Raw genomic sequence first — 18,060 nt, 5'->3', positions numbered from 1 at the left:
TCCCAACGTCAAGCACAAAAAATGCTGCAGTATGGTAAATGACGTCAGGAAACAGTCAGCATGTGCTACAAGCCGGTATTACATTGGTGGTCCCCGGCAGTGACGTGAAGACGAATTTAAAGCACTGAATATTAAGAAAGACGAACGCAGAAACGTCTAGGTTGGTCTTGCGTCCAACAGTCCACATATTAGAACAAAGTGTAGCTAGTCTAACAAAATTCGTTTTCGCGTGAGAACCCGTCCACTAAGAAAAAAAAGTACATACGAACTGATTCGATATCACGAACTGGATGGCGCACCTTCAGCAATTTTGCGCCGTTTTGACGCCTTATTTTTCCGCTTAGAAGGGACTTCTGAAGGTGATCCAATGTGTAGAGAACGTGAATCGGCCTTTTGGAGAGGTGATCCAACTTCTTCCAAAGTTGGCACAGTCTTTTGCTGGGGTTGTCCATTGCTATGGGAAGATAATCTAGTCGCCTGCTGGGGAGAAACGGGAGACCCACCGCTATCAAAACTGGATCCAACATTTTTTGGAGGTGAAGTAAGCTCTTGTAACGGTGATGTAGTCGTTGGCTGCGGGGAACTGCTTGAAGCAGGCGAAGTCACTCCAGACGTAACTGCGCTTGGAGCTACAGATGCACCAGAGCTTGTCGGCCCCCGCTTAGATTTCCGATGTTCTTGGGAATGGCTTTGCTTTGCCGCCTTCGCAGATGCTTGCAGCGGATGAAGGCGTTCCTTTAGGGCTTGCTTTCGTTGGTGTTCGTCTAAGGTGCCGGGATCCGTGCCTTTCTTCTGATGGACGAATATCTCGGGAAGCCACTGGACCGCCAGCCCGCTGACAAAACTAAGCACTGTCATGACGATATTGAGGGCTAATAAGCGCTGGGCTTCAGCGTAGGTGTCAATCGATGTGGCCAGAAGAGCTCCCGCATGGCCGATGGAATAGGATATGCAAAACCCAATGCTTCGTATCGCAGTGGGAAACACCTCTGCGGTATAGACGTAGTTTACACACATAGCGGCAGTAGTGGCGCTGAAGATCATTAGTGTAGACACCGACATCCCTGTTCTGAACCTCCACTCGTACGATACTGTCTGAAATGCACTGCACACAAACAGGAAAGCCAGCGTGGTGGATAACGTGACCCTTACGCCTCGTTTCCGTACGATGTAGTAGACGGCGAAGAGGGACAGGATTTTGAACAGGTGGGCAGGCACTATCCAGTGGCTTTCCAAATTAAAGCGGCCCATGCGTGCGCCGTAGTAGGCGAATGTCACTCCGAACCATGACAGAAATACTGACAAGGCGCGCCGGCGAAAGGAGGCTGCTAAGAAGGTGCGCGCCGAGCCACCTGTGTCTCCTTCGGAGGCTGTCTCCCGCTTCGGCAGCTGTCGTCTGAGCGCTCTGAAGGTGTGTCTGGCCTTGGCCATATCAATGCCGTTGGACTTTGCTGCCTGCAGAATAGTGCTCTCAGCCTGAGGAATTCTCCACATGCACAGCAGCCAGACGGGAGACTCTTCGAGGGAATAGCCCCAGGCTAGCACAGCTGCCGTGGCCACGACGAGCAGCGCATGCGACAGCGTCCAGCTGGGACGGAGCGTCCGCAGGTAGGTATACAGCGCAGGCGTAATCGTGGTGGCGACACTGTTGGCCAGCAGGATGTACAGGGCACGGTGTTCATTCCCGGTCACTTCATAGAGGACGATGAAGTTTAACACGCTGGTCGAGCTGGCGGCACCCGAAACGACGAACCGGGCCGTGAGGAAGACACCGAAGGTCGGCGTCGCACCGGCCGCCATGCTGGCGAACAGCATGATGGCTGCGCTCACCAGTATGATCGGCCTGCGGCCCATGCGGTCAGCCATTATGCCGGCCACGGGCACGAGGCACAGCGTGCCCAGCATGTACACGACGGAGGACATGGAGTACAGCCAACTGCGTTCGCAAACGAGGTTCCACATGCTCACGATGCTCTCACCAACGTCCGTCGTGTCGTAGTCCCATCGGTCGCAGGGAACCTCTTGGCGCGTCTCCTCGCCGTCCTCCTTCGGAACCAAACAAGAAATTAACGTGTTAGCTGGATCAGGCCACGTGAGCGGATTGGCTTTCAGTAAAAACATGCAATTATAATGAAATATAATGAACTTAGCATAGAGGGTTAGCCCGGATAATGAACCTGACCTGAAGAAAGAATTTAAAAAGTGAAAATTTTGCGAAGAAAAACCAGCATTATATCGCTCGTCACCGCGCAGTGTGGAAAGGGATAATTTGTAATTCATGTAATGTCATACCTAGTCAAAATAGTTAATCGTATGGAAATGAAGACACAAAACAAATAGCATTCACAGACTTGCAGCGTGTGAAATGAAGTGTGGTTCATTTGACACGCTGCATATCTGTGGATACATCTGATACATCGGATGCACCTGAAACATCTGAACCCCAGGTGGCCGAAGCTTCCGGAGCCCTTCACTACGGTGTTCCTCAAAGCCTGTGTCGCCTTTGGACGTTGAACCCCATAAAGAAAACCTTCATGGTAATTGCCTTTCGGGTAAAGGCCTTTAGGTCAAATGCCTTTAGCACGTAAGGAACTTAAGTGCCCAGCGTACTACAAAATATTCCGCACTCCCATGCTGAACCGTCTGCAATTTTTTTCTTTTTAGAAAAGGCTCCATTTACCGGTTCGGGAGCGAGAGCCGACACTGATGTTTCGGCTTCATTCCACAAATCCGTACGAATTTTCGTTTGCTTAGATGGGACACCGGCTGCTTACATGGGACACTAGGTGCGCTCGCATGTACCATCGGGGACAAAAGTGGTATACTTCACGCCGCTGGAGCCGGAGCAACTGAGAAGTGCGGCATTTTGGCCAGCTGAAGCACGAAACATTGAAACAAGCCAAGCGACATGCCTGCTGATAATAAGGTAACGCATTGGCTGTCTCGGTCCCAGATGCCGCCTGTAGATGGCGTTGCAACGCAGTTTTTGTTAGAGTCACTGGAAAAATTTCAGAGTACCGCATTTCTTTTCCCCGCGCCGCCGACGCGGTCATTGGCCCAACCGCACCACGTGGTCTTGGGATGCCATATACCTTCCAAGCGCCGGTCGGGCCGACTAAGAAGAGCGCAGGTTCCCCGCGTTTCTCGTGTTGCAAATGTCGCTCCCGTGTTTGATACTGAAGAAATCATGCCTGGCTGCTGCGCCTCCGCGGATGCAGCAACCGAACCGAGTCCGAAAAGACATTTTTCTCGATTCCGACCGAGAAAAATGACCGAGAGCGTCGTTCTGCGTGGTTGCACAGAATCGGCCGGGAGAACTTCAAGCCTTCAAAAAACACCCGCTTGTGCGAGGTAAGTGCATCTTGCTTGTGCTTTTTGGTGCTGTTTTAGAAGGTATGTAAGCGCAGTGCACGCGGTGTTAGCGATAGGATGCTAAGAAAATAGGAGTTCACAGCAAGACCGTCGCGCATGTCGCGCAGGGATCGTTCGCGGCTTGCCCCCTTGACGCGGGTACACGTGCACGCGCTTATTGCTCAACACACGCGGCTATTCCGTGCTTGTGGCACGCGAAGGCACATTTGTAGCCCGAGGATTCCGCGTCCTAACGTGCCCCAAGCACCTTCCGTGCCTCGAGTCATTCGACCCATATGGCACTTGTTTTTCGCGGATCATGACGATCGCAGTCAATAAAAGCATGGTCGGGCATGTCTTACGTTCACATAACGACCGCTTTCTGTTCAGTTGTGTTGGGACTGGTAAAAAAATTGAAATGGGTCAAATATTAGCAATCCTTGAAGCTGTGTGTTTGCGGCGACATGCGTGTTTACATCCCAAATGAGCTATTTTAAGTGTCACTGCGTAAACTTAGAAACTTTTGTAACGTATTCTTTTTCTTTGCCTCTTTATTTGGGTGTCTCAGCTTATTATTACAGCTATCTTCCATGTTTTTCTTCTTCCACATATTTGAAACAGGGCTTCACTCGGAAAACCCCTGGGAGCCTCCTTGGGCAGCCCAGCATTCGGGTGGCTAGCATCACTCTTCTAACTGTACAACAAACATTTGCAGGACCACTTTTGTGCTGAAGACTTCGAGAAGCCTAGAGTGGATGGGAAGAAGAAGCTAATGTCAAGTAGTTTCGTCCTGCTTGAACGAGACGGCGGTCCCATGGCGGTCCACGATGCTCACTGCCCAAAAGCGTGGCGAAATGCGTGGAGTGGCGAAAAGCGTGGCGTGGAGTGGCGAAATGTTTCCTTCGTAACTTGCTCCGCGGAAGGGGAAAGAAGGCGTGCACAAGCTCCCGATAGCAGCGCTAAGATGCTTCTCACAATCCTAGCACACTTTCTGCAGTAAACGCAACCGCGGAGCAAAACAACCGCCGGCTGCCTTACTTCGCACAAAATAACAATATTTTTTTCTCTTCTGAGTAACCATTCTCTCCGAGCACGAAGTATTTGCGCTTCAGTGAACACTCAACCCGATATGTCACCGAATATCAAGGTCTTCCAACACGGCGACCTTCCTGCGACGCAGTTGGCTTGGAAGGTAGATGGAAGTGGCCGCTCAGTGTTGCCAGTCAAATTCCGACCTTTGCGGTACTCTGAAATTTTTTCCAGTGACTCTAGTTTTTGTTGTTCCGGCTCCTGCCGCGTTGAGTATACCACTTTTGTCCCCGATAGTACTAATGAACATTACGAACCAAATGAAATGGCAGAGGGCATTAGTTTTCGATGCCATGATTATTTTGGCAACAAACTGTTTTTTTTTCTGCTTCTATGAATTCAGGACGCCTGGACGTGACGACCGTCGTCCTGTGAGGGCGTGCCGGACTAGCAACGTGGTTAAGATGACACAGCCTCCATCCCGGCATAGCTTCGACATTGACTAGCGACGACTGCCGAGCAGTTTTTGTAAACAGCTCGTAGCATTCTTGCTTGTTATCCTAGGCACTTGAACCTTTGGATTCGGCACACGTGGAATAAAATATCAGCGCCGTTTTTAGTGCGCTTGCATTTATACTGACCCTTTGGAGCATTTAGCCGTTCTGTGTTTGTTTGGGGTCTCCTTTGTGGCAACCTGCCACCGGCTAACCGAGTTGTGGGCAACCTGCCCAGGTGTGTGTGTCTCTGTGTGTACAGCGCGTGTCACGTAACCTCAACGAAGGATTGCAAAAAGTGGGGTATAGGAGTAGGGTGAAACTAACGACATATTGTTGCCCCTCATAAGGCGCTCCCCACGGTAGAATTTTAATACCGATTATCGAGTTAATTACGAAGATTATTTATGCAAAATTTGAAATATTGATTTTAGGATAATGTGCACTGGTTAAGCTTTTGTGGGCGTTAAATAAAGAACCGATCCAGATTTTGGGGGCATTTTTTTCCGTCATGTAAACAATGCCCGCGAAATATGGAACAAAAAATTGCCGATGATTACGCTACTTCCCAATGCGAAATTTGAGCGCAGCTCATCAGCTGTTTCTGCTTTTCGATAGATTGTGGCAAGGAAATCGAGCAAGACGTATATACAATTACAGGCGACTCGTTATTTTTCGCACGTTTTCCATCTTCAAGAAACACTCCACTAACAATTCTTGATTGCCATGAAGGAAGCTTTGTGGTCGGAGAAATGCATATATGGTCGACTTGCTGCACAAATACGTGCTTCTCAAAGACGAGGCAAGTATTTCTCGAGGTAGTGGTGGTGGTGAAACCTTTTACTTGGTGAAAGAGTTTGGTAGCCACAGAGTGGCCCCGCTACATGGTCGGCGTCCCTATTCCGGGACACCGCATGACGAGGCCCCATCTTTCGTCCGTTTCACGAGAGCCCTTTGGGACTCAAGCGAGGAGCAGTTGAAGAGAGCAGTCTCCCATGCCTCTCTGGAAGGGGTATGGGAAGGAGGGAGGTGGGGATTTTGTTTACATGCCCACACCATGTGGAATATATCACAGGTCTTCCCGCAGTGCGGGCATCGCCCATCCGTGTTAGGATCGTAATGTTTTATGATTGCAGGACAGAGTAGAGTACCTGTCTGCAGGCGCCTTAAAGTTCGCTCCTCCGTCTTACTCAGCCTCTTTGCAGGGGCCTGGAAAAGGCGGTGGTTGTCGCTATAATTCGATATTATTTCCCTGACTCGCAGCAGCGGCTGGTAAGTCTCCGAGCCATAAGAGCTGGGATGAGGAGCCCGGTGAGTAAGCGCTCGGGCAGCCGCGTCAGCGGCCTCATTACCTCGTAAGCCCTGGTGGCCAGGAGCCCAAATGATTCTTTTCGGTGTTGGATCAGTGGCAGTCCGTCTTAGAATGCAAGCAGCTAAGGGGAACAGAGTACATCCTGCCAAGTAATGATCACATGCTATTAGGGAGTCCGTAATGATGATTCTCGAATTGGCGTGGGCGGCAGCAAGCGCTATCGCTACTAGTGCACTGCACGGGCTCGGCCCGCGGGGCAGGCCGGGCCGGGACAAGATTTGTTTTGCTGGGCCTGGGCCGGGCCCGGGCCTGAAGTTGCGGGCCCGGGCCGGGCTCGGGCTTAAAGCTGTGGACCCGAGCCAGGCTTGGGTCCGTACAGAAACGTCTGGTGTCCAACTTTTCATTCTCTATTGCAGAGTGAAGTACAAAACTGCGGCATTGGAGCAGCGACACGGATGAGCTATGGGTTACAGTACGCGCTGAGAAAAAAACTAAGCTTTATTCATTGAATTATTTATTTCCTTATGTCTACGCCGCGCTCGCTTAGTGTGATTATGAGCCGGGGAACCAGGGTTTGCTCCTAGCCTCGGCGGCCGGATTTCTGTTTAGGCGGCAAGCATGACAGCCATGTACTTTGTAGTATCATTACTCGTTGAAGAAACCCAGGTGGCCGAAATGATCCGGAGCCCTCTGCTTCAGTATCTCTCACAGCGTTACTACCCTTGGGCCCTTAAGCCCCCAAAACGTAGCTTTTATTCTATAGCTATATTTTCCTCATCTGAGAAAATTCCCAAACTAAAGCGCGGTTGGTTTTCTTTTTGATCAGCTGACCGGAACGTCTCCTAAATCAAATAGCCACAAAAGCGCGCGACAGTTAGTGAATCTCATCTCATAACCACATCTATCCCTCCTCGCTTCTTCAGCCTGGTTGTCATGACAAGTGCTTTGCCCTGTACGTTATCGCGTGGTTCTCGCGTTATCTTCTTCTCCACCAGTAAGAGAAAAAATTCAACCGGTCCTAATTGGTCATGATCGTTCGTAATCCCAAAACATACCTATACAGAAATGAATGTTTGGGAAGCTAAATGTCTTCAAACACCGTGAAATACTCAAGCCTTTTAGCTTTTCGTTTGTGCTGAAAGGCGGCCAGTTCGGCTATGAGTTCAACCTGTGAGATCGCGTTCACTAAAAAAATGTCATCCCACTGCTTGCTAGGCAGCTTTAATGTTTATACTTCGCGGGCGGCAAAATATAACTGATTAAAATCATGGGGGAATGCAAAGTAGTCTATTACGCGCGTATTCCGCCCTTTTTGTTTGGCTCTCAGGACTTCTGAGTTTATTTTTGCGCACCTACACGAGATCACTGTCCAAAAGACGAGACTGGCGAGCACTACTCTTAATCACTTCCTTCTGGGTGAAAAAGAACCAACTTTCTGCAAGCCACACTGTGGTTTCAGAACCTTTGTCGGCCGGTTTCTTATCGGTCTAGTAGCAGTCTACTTGCTCAGAGTGAGCAGTGTACCTCAAGCGTTACTGTGAAACGGGCCGGGCCCGGACTGTGCTTCACTCCGGGATTCACGGGCCGGGCCGGGCTCGCTAGAGCGATAATTTAGCGGGCCTGGGCCGGGCCCGGGCTTGAAGCCGCGGGCCTGGGCCGGGCTCGGGCTTCAGGTCTCGGGCCCGGGCCGGGCTTGGGCTGAGGCCCGTGCAGTGCTCTAATCGCTACTTCCTCCGCTCGCATTGAATTCGGGACTCGAAAATAGAGCCCATCAATGTGCATTTCCTGGTGAACGACCGTGGCCGTGTAAAATCACGTGGGCGATGGCCCTGCTACGTCTACATAATATACACCGGTTCGGGAGCCGTGTTGTCTCTCAAGAGCCCAAGCCCGGGCTTGTCGTCTGTTTTCGTGCACGTCGGTGTCCACGTTACGGGGGAGCGGGGAGACCCAGAGCATATGGCGCCACAGTACTGGGATACGCTCCGCCTCCTATGGAGTGCAGTCGTGTTGGATGTGTAAGCGGTTTAGCAGGCAGCGCCAAGGGGCGTCTGCATAAGCCGCGTGTATTGGCTCACGGGGTGCGCCTCCCGCAGCTTCTGGTAGGAGTTTAGGACCCTCAATGCCTTGAGTTTGGCATTAGAGGTAACCACCGGGAAGATCCAGGGCTCGCTTAGTTGCCTTGTGGATGATGGCGTCTATTCTCGCCTCGTCTTGCTTAGTAGTGCGGAGATATGGCACGGCGTAGAGGATTCGGCTAGTCACGAAGGCATAGACGAGGCGAAGCGCGTTCCTGCCCCGCAGACCGCCCCGCTTGTTGAAAACGCGGCAGATCATGCGCCCTACCTGCTCGCCTACTCTCTTGAGTTGCACAATAGTGGAGTCCGGTCTGAGTCTGTGGTGAATGAAAAGGCCCAGAATACGGAGCTGCTCAACCTCTCTAATAGGACCTCCTGACAGAGAGGTGTGCGTTGCTGTCCTATCCTTTGGGTTCGCTCTGACATGAAGAAGCTCTGATTTCGCTGGAGCACATTGGAGCCCACACTCAATAGCATACACATCGACTATGGAAGCGGCATTCTGAAGGCGGTCCAACATGTCTCCAAGGCTCCACTCGGTGGTCAAAATTGCAATATCATCTGCATATAACACGTGTTGAATGACTTCCACCCGCGCTTGGCTTGGGCTTGGCTTGGGAGGCGCATCATAGCTATTTTGAACAGGAGCGGTGATAGCACCGCTCCCTGAAGGGTACCCCGTTTTCCCATCATGTAAGGGCCGTATTCCTCGTCCTCAATCCGAAGAAAGGCCTGGAGATTAGTCAAGAAATCTCTTAGATATGCGTAGGCCCTAGCCCCACAATCGGTAGAACTCAAGTTGGCCAGGATGCTTCCGTGTTTAACATTGTCGAGAGCTCTTTTCTCGAAGTTGTCACAGAAGTTGTCACAGGGTGGGAGGCGTTACGAGCGAGAGGACGGAATGTTCTCAAGCATAAGTGGTAAGCAATTCCTGTTTGTCTTAATAGTTACATTAAAGTCACCAACCACCCTGCCAGCGTGGCAGGTGGCAGTTAACGGTTGATCGCGAGAGTTCGCTCACTGTTGTCAGGGCTAACGAATGCAGCCGACATCTCTCTCCCATCACCGCAAATACCTATAAGCGCGATGCAGACGTGCGCTGATCCAGAGAGCCAGTTATGCGCACTTCCTTTCCTTAAAATGATCGGAGTGGAAAACGTTGTCAACGCCACCGCCAATGAACACAATGAACGCCGACGGCCAATGGCTTCAGCGCCATGTTTCTGGCACAACGTTGTCAATGCTTGCAGACCATATCTCTCTCTCGTCACCCCACCTACCTATAAGTGCGATTCAGGCGTTCACTGACCCAGGGAGCAAGGTATACGCACTTCCTTTCCTTAAAATGGCACAAGGTTGTCAATGGCAACGCATGCAGCGCACATCTGTCACTACCGCCACCAGCACGATTGAGGTGCCCACTGTTCCAAGAGGGCAGTTATGGCCCTTTCCTTTGCTTTCCACGCTCCCGCTCCATTGGTTTCGCGGCTTAAAGCGCTACAAGGTGTCCACTGCAGGTTACAGCGGACAATGGCGACGGCGACGCCGCGCAACCCAGAAACGGGCGCCAATGAGCTGCCCTCTAAAAATGCAGGACTGCGCTTGCGCGCTGCCGTATTCCAGCACAGCCAAATGGCTGTTGAGCGAACGAAGCATGCTCGCTGATAGTGCACGAGTGAGCGGCCGCCACTCAGTTCGACGAACTAAAAGATGATAACAAGAAAAATGGAGACTACCTTGAAATACGGGGCTTCGCTGCTTGCCCTTCAATTTTTTTTTGTTTGAGTGATGTCTCAATAAAAAAAATGGCTGTGGCTTAGTTGGTAAGCCCGGTAATTGCGAAAGCAATATCCGTAGCTACGCCATGGTTCAGCTGGTAGTGTAGCTGGTGGTGGTGCTTGTGGTTAGACTTGTGGTGATGCATCTGTTATACAATCCAATCCAATCCAATATGCCTATTTGGTAGCTACCGGCCTCGCTAGGCGACGGGCGGAAAGTGCAACTAGTATTGCTTTCGAAATAAAGCCACTTCTTAGTTGGCTGTCAGCGACCTGCCTATCAGTGGCGCCGCATGGTTTCCATGTTCAGGAATAATGGGCTGACGCAGTTTCAAGACTGCGCTGAGAGCGGCGTTGGTGCCACACTTAGAGACGGTGAGCAAGCAGGCTCCGTTCATTCATAACGCGCTTGACGGCGCTGCATTACGGTAGCTTACAGGCGCAATCTGCGTTTTTTAAATCTTAGCTAATTAACAGATTAGTCGCAATTTTAAAAACTCTAAGGACTTTGAACCGACGGAAACCGTTATGTTGTTGGTTTCACCCATCTACGGTGCGCCATTTTTTGAAATGCTTGGTTCAAGTTACGTGAAACACCATGTATGTTTATATGAACCTAGCAATCCACCCACCAAACTGTGATCTAATTCTCACCAAGGCAGGCGGCATTTCCATGAAGGACTGGATTTTAGAGTTTCCTCGGGAAGAGCAGCCTGGGTCTCAAAAGCCCCATCGATGACATACCCTGCCATCAGAGAGCAGTGGCGCATCGCTTAAAGGGACGCTGAAACCGTTTCAAAATTGCATGACATGCAGTGTTTGGGAAGAAGAGACCTTCTAAATCATGCGTTTAAATTTTTTCTCGATCGCGTCCGAAAAAAAGCCACAAGCTCGTTTTAAAAACGCTCCACCGACATGCCAACGTCGTTTCCGGGATAGTCGAAGAACGGGGGGGGGGGGGGGGGGGCGGCAAAAGAGTAGAACTGGTGGAAGTGAGGTCATCCTGGGAGAGTAGGCCGGGTCTCTAGGTTTGTTCGCTTGCAGCTCTCGATCCCTCCCTTTGGCGAACGTCGGATGAACGCAAAGCTCTGCTGGTATCGCTTGTTTTCTCCAGTTTGTTCGTTCTCTGAGGCAAACTGTAGACTGATACAACTTAAGAACACAGCGGGTTTTTGCTGTCAAAAGACCCGCTTCCAGCCAGTTGCATTGACCGGTTCTCATGGCATTGCTTGTGTGACAAAGAAGGCAGTGGTTGATGACAGGGTATAATCCCTTCCCTCTATGGTCGTGGATAGACGCCTCTCTCTTTTGTGGGCCCCTTCCCTGGATTGTCACGCAGGCAGTGTTTTGACAATCAGACGACACCATTAGCTGCAAGCGGGCTCTTCGACGGGGAAAAGCCGCTGCGTTGTTAAGTTTTATTCGACTATAGCTATTTCTAGCATACCTGAACTGCCTATGCAGAATATATTAGTTCACAGATATTTCTCTTTCGGGTTATTTTTTCATAATCTATCTATAAACTTTTTTCCGGCGAATATCGCAGGCAGGCAACAGCGGCGTTGTGGCTGGCCACTCTGAAGTGCTGCTCGGCGTTTTCTTGCAAGAATACAACGGTTGGCATTTGTTTCCGCTGTTTGTAAACGAAATATTTGTGTTCAGCGCAGAAAAAAACTAGAAAATGACGCAGGAAACTCAGTTTCTTCGCAAAGATTTTCCGCTTCCTTTTAACCGCAGTACCACTGCGCCAGTAGTGGTAAGTGGACTCAAAGAGATCTATGAAAGTAGAAAGAAGAGTACTCAATTCCGCATATATGGGCATTAACACATTATCGGTATCCGAATAGCTTTCATCATTGAAGGTTGAATCCGAGAGCAGGAACCGCACTGTAAAACAGAAGTGCTAGCACACCTATGTTTCGCAGTTGGCCTAACTACGCACATCGACCGTCATTGTATTGTTATGATATATTGCGGGAGACCTCCAACCGTGATGCCGTCTACAAATGAGAGCTGTCCTTATGTTACTTATAAGGAAAATTATCTATCGAAATTTGTGTCACTATGAGCAAGGAAAGCAGGCTACACAATGATGGCAGCAGGGCGGCTCCAGTTCGATTTCATGTTCGGCGAGACAGATGGAAGGAGCTATGAAAAAAATTGGCAGAGGCTTAGCTTGGTTAAGCCCGGAAGGTTGCGAAAGCAAATTACGAGCAAGTTTAGCGACTAGAGTAGTGAAAGGCGAAAGCCTGAGTGCTGCACGGAACGCCGGAATAAGTTTAAAGTGCTATTGAGGTGCCCACTATACCACAGAGTTGGTAAGGCGCCTTTCCTTTCCTCCAAATCAACGCAGTCTACAACGTTTTCTATGTCAGAGCGCATCAATGAACGCCACAACAGAGGTCAAGCTAAAGGTCAAACGTGGAACCGCCGGAACGATGCTGAAGGCCCAAAACCTAGCGCAGTGCTGCTTTCGAAATAAAATATGAAGCTCACCGGGAATGGAGGGTCGTACATGGTGCACTTGCTGAAGCCTCCGTCGTTCAGAACAGGAATCGCCACGTTCTTCCACTCCTGGACGGGCAAGTTGCGCCAATTCGGAGGCGGCTGACACCAGTGGTCCACAGGGCCGCCGATGAGTAAATAGGCGAACGCGTGCATCAAGAGAACGGTCATGCTAAGGATCGTTCCCAGCAACACCCACTGCTGGAATAGTCCGTGGCCCAAGATGACGTAGACGTTCTCCTGAATGAGGGCTCGCGAACCAGTGCCCACGAAGCCCTCCAGGAGGCTAGGAGGTCCTGATTTGGGACCCAAGTCGGAGCTGTCTTCAGGATTTGGCGGCATTGTCTTGTTAGGAATAGGCAAATGCCGTCGAAAATGTTGAACTCGTGCTGGTGCTTTCTGCCGCTTCGGTAACCAGCGCAGCAGTGGTAGTGGCACGAGTAGAAGCTTCGACCAGCGTGGGTTCAATACCTGGAGACCGCATCCGCTATAGAAACTCCACAGTGGCTGATGACCTAGAATGGCGAGGTCAGTCGGCAAGGTGACACTTAACGCTTGGGTTGAGAAGGGACTCAGTAGAAGCAAGACTTCCGCTGAAGAGTCGCCGCGAAGCAGAGCATAACCAACGTCGTCAGCTTCTTTTGTGCTCGAAACATTACGCGCGCGGTATATGCATTCGTTGATTCCAAAAGCTTTCTTCTTTTTTGCGGTCCGTGAGAACTCTACCCTGGTGGCAGCTCTATGTACATGCGGCATTTTAATTGCTTTAGGCATGTATGTCTAGTTTAAGTAAGAACGTACCTTCAATAGAATAATACAACTTTTAAATCGGACATATGCGAATGCAGGAAGATGCGAAGGGCGATTCGTGAAAAAAATAATGAGAAGCTTTTCTCACTTAAGGACCGTTCTAAGGGGCCTCTGTGTCATGTTTTATATTGAAGCTTTCAAGTATCTAAATGCACCTTTAGTCGCGGCTTTCACTGACCACTTTCCATTTCTTTGCAGATTTATTCATATTTTTGCACATTAAATATGTGGTGAAGGCCTCGCCTTCCAGAGAACGCAGTCTGCAAGGCGTGGTTTCGCCCTACAAGTGACACAGGGACAGTCAGCGTAAACGATACCGGCTTATTCGGGACCAAACCAGCGCTTCTATTGGGGCATGTTATACAACATAGCAGCCGAAGAGTGCATACGGTCAAGCAAAAATGTTGAGAGCGCATGTGTAAAGCTACAAGAAAACGAGCGCTAACACTAGACTTGAGAACGGCAGAACAAAAGTACAGTGACAGCGAATGGAACGAAGCGCGAAGGATAAAGGCTCGAAACAGTGCATGAAACCTGGCTGCTCGCGTAGCAGCCATTCACACAATGCAGCTATTCCACCCTAGCAGGTGCCACTTCCTTCTTGTCTATTTATGCTCGAGTGGTGCCGTCCTGGCCTCCGTGTACTACACCCTGATCACCCATGCTCTGCCGACCGAGTACGTGACCGCGCCCCAGCAGCGCTGCCGCAAGAATCCCCCGAGCGCCGATTTTGATGCCTTTATGAAATCATCACCGCCGTGATCACATGCCTTACTTACCTCGCGAGCAGCTGCTCAGTCATGCAAATTTATACAGCACTCTTACCGACGTAGATGACTAGAAGAGAGCACGAGCAGTTTAAGTGGCTAAAGTGATACTGCCCCACCGTCCTTATGAGGAATTGTTTTTCAAAATAAACTTAACTGATATATAGGCCCCGACCCGTGACTTACTGTTCCCGGTTTTTGTCGACGCGCCACTTTTGCTTCAAGGTGATCATTAAGGAAGGTCCGTGAACTTCACGCTTGAGCCTTCAGAGTGGGCGTGTGAACAGCATCGTGGCACGGTTGCTTGACAGCATGCGTTTGTTCATGCATGTAGCGGGATATCTTCCGATCTACGTGGCATCTACCGCTCCAACAGACATCGCTTGGATTGCATTTGCACCTTATTGCTGCTATGCTGACCTGGCTTTATACGACCCGTCCTGGTAACCCTCTTAGGCCGTGGCTCCTTCGCAGAAGTTCAGCTCATCGCCTACGACATCACCATTTTCTCTGTGTATAAACGAACCCCAGGGGCTCGCGCCTTCCAGTGGGCGTGTGAACAGCATCATGGCACGGTTGCTTGACAGCACGCTTTCTTCAGGTAGGTTAGTAATGACGTTCCTATGTTTGCAAAGAAATCTAGCAATGTTTGTCTTGTGCTGTTCCCACACCGACAAGTGCTATTAGGTTTGCTTGTGCAGTCATTTGATGTGTGTGCTCAGCTGGTTCGGGAGTCGGGTGATATTGAACTGAACCATGGCCCTGGTACGCATTCTAAGGACAGTGAAACGGATGACTCTCTACAGAAAAAGCTTAATGACGTGTTAATTTTGCCACAGAAAGTTAATTCACGCACCGCTAGAATGGAAACCTAGCAGTCCCGCTTAATTGCTTCCATATCTGAAATAAAAGAAAACCAGGAATTTATGAAGAAGAATATCTCCGATATCGGCGCAAGGCTGTCGGCAGTTGAACTTCAAGCTTCTGCTTCTGACGAGGCCCAACAAGAGCTGCTGACCCTGCGTGAACTCGCTGATAACCTGATTAGCAAGAGTGCCAAATTGCGGCTTAGTCAGTCTCAGCTTGAAGACAGGACGCGAAGAGACAATCTATTGTTTTTTGGCTTACGTTACAGTCCAACAGAAACATGGGAAGGAACGGAAGACAAGCTTTTGAACGTGATCTCTAACTGCTTCAGTCCAGCGCTTACGAAGGATGCGTATGAACGTACTCACAGGATTGGTACATTTTGGGATGATAAATGTCGCCCGGATATCGTGAGGTTCTGCTCCTTTAAAACAAAGCAACACATTCTATCCCAGGCAGCCAAACTTAAAGATAAAGGTAGCACCGTAAGTGAAGATTACTCGTTAGAAATACATCAGGCCAGGAAAAAGCTGCTTCAATTCGCTAAGGGTGTGGGTTTCTACGTGGACAAAGGCCACCACCCACCGCGGGTTCGAGCTTCGCGCGAGCCAAGGGCCCCGATCAGCCGTCACCACACACACACTGGGACACCGATGCGGTGCACTCAACCTCCGCTGGGAGGAGAGCGATTCGCCGCAAAGAAATAGGCCTCCAAGTTCACCAAGGAGACGTTTATTCACGGCGTCCTCTAGCTGATACACACACGCTCAATAGTCACCCCGTCCCGGGGGCGCGCGAGGAGCAAGGCTCCGCTGCGCGCACGAAGCGACTCGAGTAATGCGCGCCGCTAGCACGCCGCTGCAGGAGAATGTCCCCGCGGCAGTGCTGTGATCTCTCTCTCGGGTCGACCGTTGGGCCGGTTGCGAGAGAGAGTGGGCAAACAACGCAATGTACGCCTGTCGGAGGTCGCTGGACCCGGCTGGACAGGCTCTAGCCGCTGCAGGTCAGAGGACACGTGCGGGCGAGCTCGAGTATGCACTGGTCCGAACGGCAAAGGACGGCACGGACAAACCAGTAGCGTACGCACCTTACGCTGTCTCCGAGGGATATCTCTCTGGGCCCCGCTAGGACAGCCGCGTGGTGCGCGGCCGCCAAAGCGGGTCCCGAAATCCCGCCAAAAGGCACCAATGGCAAAGGCCGTTTGGGAGCCGGGGCGCAGCTGTGGCCAAATGACCGTGATTAGTCACTTAGCCGCCTCTCCACCGCCTGAGGCGGGAGCAAGAGAAAAAGGAGAAGCAACGCGGGAAGCCGGCACAGCCGCGCAAAGGCAACGGCGGAAAGCCAGGATTCCCACATCACCCTCTCCTTAAATGCCCTCCTACCCATCGGCAAAGCACGCGGCCAAAATAAAGAAGTCAATACAGAAAAAAAGCTACACTTCAGTTCCAAAATAAAGAAATGAATACACAAAAAAAAACTAGCTACACTTCAGTTCCAGCCACAACAACGTAAAAGACAACACACGAACAAAGGAAAAGAAGGCAAACAGACAAACACTGGCATACGCTTCAGTATATCAAAACAGCATGCACGCTATATACACGGTACACAAGGAGATGTGAATACAACTGTACAGCTATGTGAGAGGTGGATGCCAGCCTCAAAGTTCGATGGCGCGGCGCAGTGGGCCTGTCGGCGATCACTGCTCGCAGACTTCAAGTTGAACGGGTTGGGAGGGACGACGACTGATGGTGGTCTTCTTTCCGTTGATGACGACGGGGCTGCGGCAGAGCACTAACCTCGCGCCCTCGGGCACGGCGTCACGTTCGGGCACAATTCAGTTAGTGCACCCCTTTCACGCCGGCTGAAACGGGCGAGGACGTTCGGCGGCGTCCTGATGTGTAAACATGGCAGCAGCGAGGGGTCCTTCTCATCCCCGCGCTCACGCAGGAGCACACAACAGCACAACTCACAGGCGTCGCCTTGGCTCATGGTTACGCGCGCACACAGCCACAGCCACAAACATACACCGGCACGTGCGCGGACGCCGGTCGGCGACAACGATCCCCTCATCAGAAGCGTCCAGAGGCGCCGCTGCGAGGGTCAAAGGGTGCACTCCCCCCCCCCCCCATCGCCCCAAGCGCCCCGCCAACTTCCCCTCCATACGGGCCGCACAAAACTCGCACCGCGACACACGGCTCCTTAACGAGCCAACCACCCACAGTCGGGCCGGAAATGAGAAAAGGCGCGCCGTACAACCGACACCCACCTTTTGGTTCTAGAAGATAACATCAAGCACGAGCGGGCTGAAGTTTTCCTGTGTACAAGTCGGGTAAAAAAACTAAAGGCCAACACAAACGCATGTTACCTCTGTACATATCGGTACGTTAGAACGAAAACAGACGAACAAGCAGGAAACGAAAGAGGCTAAAAACTGACTAAAACAAAACAAATAAATAAATAGATAAACACGCAAGGCTGGAACTGAGCATGCTGCAAAAACAACACAACAACAAAAAAAAGTAACACACCGTGCTTCGCCTGGGTAGGGCCTGACGAGAAAGCTCGCCAGCTAGCTGAGGCTGCGTGCCTTCGGTTGCGGAAAAGTCCGTCGTCCGGCATCAATCACACCGGTGACCGTCGCCTCAGATTGTACCGGTGCTCCGTACCCTTGCGTTCCGCAGCACCAGTTGTGCCTTTGCGCTTGCCTTTGATACGAATGGGCACCGGCGCAAGCTCGTCAGACCGTGACGCGTAGGCCTTCAGGTCTGCGATGTGGGCACGGCTGGTTTTTCCCCGTAAGGGGATCCTCCAGCAGGTACGCGAGTGGCGACGAGACTCTGACCACTCGGTACGGACCAAGCCACTTCGGAGCGAGCGAGGCTGAGAACCCCTTGCTCGCATCGCTAAGAACGTGGTTGCGCTTCAGGACAAGATCACCCACCTGAAAAGTCAGACGGCGGTGCTTGCGGTCATATTGAGCCTTCTGTTGGACTCTGGCTGCCGCCAAACTCTGCCTTGCTCTGTTAAGAGCCCGACCAAGCCGGTCCCGAAGCGTCGACGCATAAG

At 51.1% G+C, this 18,060-nt stretch overlaps 1 protein-coding gene across 1 annotated transcript; it reads right to left on the bottom strand.

The window, feature by feature from the left end:
* Positions 1-508: 508 nt before the first annotated feature.
* LOC149361956 (solute carrier family 22 member 7-like) lies at positions 509-12,889 on the bottom strand. The gene is made up of 3 exons (XM_089568192.1): positions 12,464-12,889; positions 749-2,046; positions 509-629 (listed from the first exon to the last, which is right to left on the bottom strand). Exons 1-3 carry the CDS (start codon positions 12,887-12,889, stop codon positions 509-511), a joined length of 1,845 nt encoding a protein of 614 aa, XP_089424318.1.
* Positions 12,890-18,060: the final 5,171 nt, after the last annotated feature.

This window comes from Amblyomma mixtum, chromosome 2 (genome assembly GCF_055824585.1).
Source record: "Amblyomma mixtum isolate Tamu chromosome 2, ASM5582458v1, whole genome shotgun sequence".
Lineage (NCBI taxonomy): Eukaryota > Metazoa > Arthropoda > Arachnida > Ixodida > Ixodidae > Amblyomma > Amblyomma mixtum.
This window is presented reverse-complemented; position numbering and strand designations above follow the sequence as displayed.

Bases quoted from the DNA above. Each gene is read 5' to 3' on its own strand.
- LOC149361956 (XM_089568192.1), bottom strand. From the start codon at position 12,889: ATGCCGCCAAATCCTGAAGACAGCTCCGACTTGGGTCCCAAATCAGGA. The intron at 2,047-12,463 runs GTTTGACCTTTA...TTGGTTCCGAAG, and splicing joins CATCGTTCCGGCGGTTCCAC to GAGGACGGCGAGGAGACGCG. The intron at 630-748 runs GCAAGCCCTAAA...GTGCATCTGTAG, and splicing joins TTAGACGAACACCAACGAAA to CTCCAAGCGCAGTTACGTCT.